The sequence below is a fragment of the Saccostrea cucullata genome, unplaced genomic scaffold (genome assembly GCF_032062105.1).
Source record: "Saccostrea cucullata isolate Sc308-1 unplaced genomic scaffold, CSIRO_AGI_Scuc_v1 ctg11190, whole genome shotgun sequence".
Classification (NCBI taxonomy): domain Eukaryota; kingdom Metazoa; phylum Mollusca; class Bivalvia; order Ostreida; family Ostreidae; genus Saccostrea; species Saccostrea cuccullata.
The window spans coordinates 34,354-40,516 of NW_026931388.1; the positions used below are offsets into that span (position 1 = coordinate 34,354).

General features: G+C 33.1%; 1 protein-coding gene across 1 annotated transcript; it reads left to right on the forward strand.

Moving 5' to 3' along the window:
- The first annotated feature begins 582 nt into the window (after positions 1–582).
- Positions 583–3,396, forward strand: LOC134232479 (putative inhibitor of apoptosis). The gene is made up of 5 exons (XM_062714438.1): positions 583–1,584; positions 1,867–2,039; positions 2,317–2,419; positions 2,577–2,774; positions 2,899–3,396. Exons 1-5 carry the CDS (start codon positions 774–776, stop codon positions 3,093–3,095), a joined length of 1,482 nt encoding a protein of 493 aa, XP_062570422.1. The 5' UTR covers positions 583–773; the 3' UTR covers positions 3,096–3,396.
- Positions 3,397–6,163: the final 2,767 nt, after the last annotated feature.

Consider the following 6,163-nt stretch of genomic DNA (forward strand, 5'->3'; position numbering starts at 1 on the left):
CCAGTTTTTACAGCGGATGTATACTTTGCTCACGGTCTCTTACCTTTAGGGGACATACTTGCTAAGCTTGCAGTTTAGATATTTTATCTGAATTTAGTCCTAGCGATAAGGCAATGAAACAAAGGGTAGTATATATTACAAATAAATATCTATTCCTTCAAGGTTCTATCATTTTTTCAAATGAAAATACAACTTTTTTGAATGACAGCATGTAATCATTTATTTACTGTCTGCTTATATAAGTTTTTTCCCTTTTTGTTGTTGTTTACATTCGATAAGTCAATTGCGCATAATTTACGCACATGACTATGACCTTGAGAAGTGTGTGACCTAGTTGTTTATAACTGGTACTTTTCCAAACATATCCGGAACTTTCCAGATGAAAATATGTTACATATATAAGCACCGATTCTTTTCAATTCTAATTATTAGGAGAAGAGAGCCGCTACAGTCCGCTTCCTGCATTCCATAACGTAAATATATTTTGAAATACTTGTTTACATGCAATTCTCGAGAAAATCGTGTAGCGGGAAATAACGAATACAAAGACATTCAAGTGACTGAATTAAGTGCTAATCAATTCGTTTTTTAAAGATTTCGACATAACTCTGAAAATTGAAAACAAAAATACGAATAGGACAAACGTCATCTAAACATAAAATTAATGGATATCTTAAAGCAGCTTCTGAAAAACAACAACAATAATAACGATTTGAATATAGTCAATAAGCAAACCTAATGATTTTATTGTTTTTGATACAGGGACTGCAAAAATGTGTAACAGCGACCAATCAAACTCATCGATTGAGTGCCCTAGCACTGAACTTCCGAAATATTATGAGGAATGTGCTAAAAATCCAGACATGGATGTGTCCGAGAAGATGAAGTTTGAAATCATTAGATACTCGACTTTTAGCTCTTTGAAGGACTGTCCAATTGCTTTTATGAAACTATCTAAAGCTGGATTTTACTACGATACTGCTTCAAAAGCCATTATCTGCTTTAAATGTGGTTATGTTTACGAAAATATTCAATCAAACGACGACCCCATGGAAATACACTTCAAGAATTCACCGAACTGCGATTTCGTTCAAAAGCATTATGATGCTAGTCATGTAGCTTCAAGCGAAGCCAGAGCAGAGAGTTTTTTAAATACTGAAGGAGCTTGCGGTGGGCCATCAGACATTCATCAATCAATCTCCTACCAAAAAGGACAAGAAAGGAAAAATGTTTCTCAAAGTGAGAACTCCAGTCAAACACTAACAGAGGAAGAAGTACAATCTTCTGGAACAGAAAACCAATCTGTTGTATCCGAGAATAACTATCAAAACAATACCAGCGCCTCAAACTACGCATCTACATCTACGTCACAGATTTCATTTCAACCAGTTTCTGATCACGTACCGTTTGGGAGTCGGCCCAAAAAGGCCAAGGAAGTATTCAAGGACCTTGGAATCTGCGTTGAAAAGCCCAAATATCCGAAATATTCCATCTTGGCCACGAGAATGGCATCTTTCAAGAATTGGCCCATATCAGGCATTGTTAGTCCCAACGACCTGTCTAAAGCAGGTTTTTACTACAATGGTAAGAATCGTGTCTTTTTTTAACTACAATTGTGAAAAAAGTATGTTGCTATTTTTCAATTAATTGATAAAAAACAAAAATTAGATGAAGAGAAGATTCTTTTCCAGCTTTGATGATTTGAAGAAATGCAGTTAAAAAAGAGTTTTCTTTTATAATTTAGACAAGTAAGTGCTGCAAATGAGAGTTACTAGTTCTAACGGTTATGCTTTATAGTTATGTCTGACCAAAATAAGGTTAACTTTTACTTTTTGTTTTTTAATTAAACCTGATTATTTTTAATAGGAGCAAATGACACCGTGTGCTGTTTCTTTTGCGGCGGGAAACTGGCAGAGTGGAAACGAGGAGATGATCCTTGGATTGAGCATGCGCATTGGTTTCCCAACTGTCAATTTGTTCAACAGTGCAAAGGCAACAGTTCATTCAAACATAAACAAGATCAAAAAGAAGAGTTAATGGTGACTACCTTAATTAAGATTAAACAATGTTAAATTATGTGTTGTTTATGTCAAATGAACATTCACAATGCATAATCTTCATATTTGACAAAGATAATACACGTTTTATAGATTAAAATTCATACAGGCTTAATACAGAAATATTGGAATCAGTAAGAAACACTTCGGGTATAAACATCCATACAGCAGATTATGTGAAGAATATATATTTCCTTCGAAAGAATTTTTATTACTATCATTTTTCTCATTTGTAAATATGTCTGTTTTCACTAAACAGCAACCTGAAGATCCATTTGAGTCAGCTGCATTTAAAAGTGTGATGGAGATGGGATACACCAAAGCTCAGATCAAGACAGTTTATGACAATACAGAGAACAAAGGTAAAAAATGACATTATCCATCTCGGTTAAAGTATTATGGAAAAAAAATCATAAAATTGAAAAAAAAACAACTTAAGTTTTGCATTTGTAGTAAGATTTCAAAAACCAGTTAAAGTAAATCGTGGTGTTTTTTTCAGAGATTATTTTTTCGTTGCAGTGAACCTGTCTGCAAAAGAATTGTTAGAGTTATTAATGGATGCAGAGGATCAGGAATCAGAAAAGCACAAACAAGCAAGACGTAAGTGTTCAAAGAAAGATCATGTGAAAGAGGAAGGAGGGAACCAAAAGGAAGAAAAAATACAGCAAGAAAAACAGCCAAAAAAGCAGGAGGAATCTGGCGAATCAAACAAACAAGGTATTTATACATATATCTCTAAAAATATATAATTATATATAGATAAAATTAAATCATACATTTGATTGAAAATTGCTCATAGAAATCAGTCATTGTCAATCTCTTTTTAAAATTATATTTTTAGAACTGAAAGCACTTGTTTCAGAATATCAAGAATTGAAAGAACAAACCAGATGTAAAATTTGTTTGGAGGAAGATGCCACCGTTGTTTTCTTGCCCTGTGGTCACATGTGTACCTGTGTAAGCTGTTCACCAGCCATGCGCAAGTGTCCGATTTGTAGAACGTTTGTTAAAGGAACCGTGAAAGCTATTTTAAGCTAAAGAAAAAAGCTAAGCACCACAAAAATATCTGAAATGAATACTAGTAGTAGCTTATATGTGCCAAAAAGAATCCAGCATAATTTTATAATTTTTAACATATTCATATTAAGTATCTTTTTTATTCTGTGAATATATGGATACTAAATTATTGATAATGCTTTATTTGTATTTACATATTAATATTAAAATTATCATTTATTTTCCTACTTTTGAAATTGTTTAGACTTTATTTTGTGCAATAAATATATGCTGTATGAGAGCGTAGTTACTGTATTAAACAATATTTGGAAAGAAACCGTTTAAGGTTTCTTTGACATAAAATATATACTATAATGTTTTTAATGATGAATTCCAAATAAAACTTTACTGTATAAATTGCAATTATTTTTAATTAAAATTACATTTTTATTTTTTATTGTTTTATTTCTATTGCGCTATTAAATTTGTTGTTATTATTGTTTTACTTATTATTTTTTTATTTTACATAAACTAGAAAGAAAATATATTTTTGTTACTTTAGTATTACGTTAAAATAAGTTTTTATGCGCCCGGAAATATAGATCCGAGGCGTATATTGTTTTTTTACCTGTCTGTTTATCTGTTTGTCTGTCTGTTGTCAACTTTAAACTTCGCCATAACTTTTACACCTTGAGAGACAGAGACTTGCTGTTTGGTATGCATACTTCATGAAAGTTTTCTTTTTATGCGCCCGGATTGATAGATCCGAGGCCTATATTGTTTTTGTCCTGTCTGTTGTCAACTTTAACCTTCGCGATAACTTTTGAACCTTTAGAGATAGATACTTGCTGTTTGGTATGCAAACTTCACAAAAAAGTTCTTTCAAAAACATCAAGGTCAATGACCTTGTGACCTTGACTGTGATCTACATGCTAAAAATAGCTTTTTCGAACTTTTGCCATAACTTTCGAACCATAGGAGATAGAGACTTCATATTTAACGTGCATACTTCACTAATTAAACTCATTCAAATGACACAATGTCAATGACCTTGTGACAGTGACCTATATGCTAAAAATAGCCATAACTTTTGAACCATAGGAAATAGAATCTTCATATTTATTATGCATACTCCACTAATAAAGTTCTTTCAAATGACACCAAGGTCAATGACCTTGACTGTAAACTATATGCTAAAAATGCTTTTATATGCTTTTTCATACTTTCGCCATAACTTTTGAACCATAGGAGATGGAAACTTCATATTTTGTATGCATAGTCCAACTATTAAGTTCTTTCAAATGACCTTGTGACCTTGACTGTGACTTATATGCTAAAAATAGTTTTGGGAACTTTGTTGCCGCCGGGCGCATAGTGTTTCACAAACGCATCTTGTTTTTAAATAGTTATGCACAGTATCCCACTTTTGTTGAAATATTTTCATTATGAAGGATATGGAGATAACGGACAGTATTCAATATCAAATTAAAGTCCATAAAACAATACAAACCGGAGCAGAAGGAGCAGATAAAATACGGACCTCCAAAACATCAGAGGTTGGATCAGGTGCCATGGAGGAGTGGACATCCCTTGCCGATCGGTCACACCCGCCGTGTGCTCCTTGTTATTATCGGGAAAAAATGGAAAATCCGTTGTCAATTAGTTTATAAATAATGGACTAACAATTAGTATGAAAAACGTCAGTCAGCAGTTGACTGAATGATAAATTGTATTCGCTGACAAGGTCATTGTATCGTCCATAGAACTTACGAAATTATCACTTTAAAAAACAAGACTGCTGATATTCTTGTTTCATCAAATTGATTGTCAATAATATACCTCAGTTTAGAAATTGTTCATACATAGCGCATGTTATTGATTATTGAATCAACTGAGAGATATCAACTCCTTATGCAGGTGATGAAGGTACATTGTTGCATAAGTAATGTAAGCTGACGATAGAAAAGTTAAAGTCTTCATGTTTATCATAGAGCTTGGTTGTTAGACTACCTTTAACGTCTTTTTCAAGCAGAATATCCAAGTAGGAAACAGACTCTGTCAGACTCTGTGGTATCTTTTATTTCAAACTCACCAGGATATATCGTATCGACACAGGAATGGAAATGACCATTGTTAATTCATAATACGTCATCGATAAATCTGAATGACGAGTTAAAGGCCACAACAAGTGTTTTTTTCTTTTCACAAATAAGATTTTGCATAAATTCTGCTTCATATGAATACAAAAATAGGTCTGCTAATAATGGAGTGCAATTGTACCCATATAGGAATTCCAATAGATTGTTGAAAGGCCTAGTCTCCAAAAACCACATAGATATTGTCAATCATAAACTCAAGCATCTTTTTGATGTCGACTTCCGAGTACGTGTGTGTGCAATCAGAATGTGTTTTAACAAAATAATTTTGCAAATAACCGGTTACCAGGTATGAATTAATTTACGAGTTCCATTTTATTGAAAAAAGCAGTTGTCAATAATATAAACGTTTGACTAGTCTTCTGTATTATGCTGTTTGAAAGGGATTTATTTGCTTGGGCCCTGCCCGTCTGGTTCTCCTTCTATGAACTTTTCACATTTTCAAATTCTCAACCAAAAAAAAGTAACCGGGTTTCCATAAAAGTTTGGCACAACGCATCCCTAGAGAAATAAGGATTCTAAATGTTATAAGGAATGGCAAATGTCCATCCATATTGAGAAGAAAAGGTAAAATAATGGTGGGTTATAACAAAATTTGAAGAACCACTTAGCCAGAAATGCGGAAACTTTTCTGAAAGCTTTCAAAGGTAGTGAAGATTCTAAATTGTTCAAAGCATGCCCCCAGGATGGGATGGGGATAGGTGGGACTACATTTGCATTGAAATAAATCGGATTTTTTTCCAAAAACTTCTCAAGAGTCTCAAAAACCAGAAAAGTTAAAACGTTGGTGAAAGGATTTTTAGGTAGTGTGCATTGGAAATTATTCAAGTCATGGTCTCTCCTGGGGTAGAGTTGTTTCATAAAGAACTGTAACTGAGTATCATTCAAATTTTTATTCAAAACAGTATTTGACACTAATCGTATGTCTGAAGAAGAACAAACAATTGAAGGTTA

Coding starts and splice junctions, on each gene's coding strand:
- LOC134232479 (XM_062714438.1), top strand. CDS start 774: ATGTGTAACAGCGACCAATCAAACTCATCGATTGAGTGCCCTAGCACT. Junction 1,585..1,866: donor AGCAGGTTTTTACTACAATG/GTAAGAATCGTG, acceptor TATTTTTAATAG/GAGCAAATGACACCGTGTGC. Junction 2,040..2,316: donor ATCAAAAAGAAGAGTTAATG/GTGACTACCTTA, acceptor TTCACTAAACAG/CAACCTGAAGATCCATTTGA.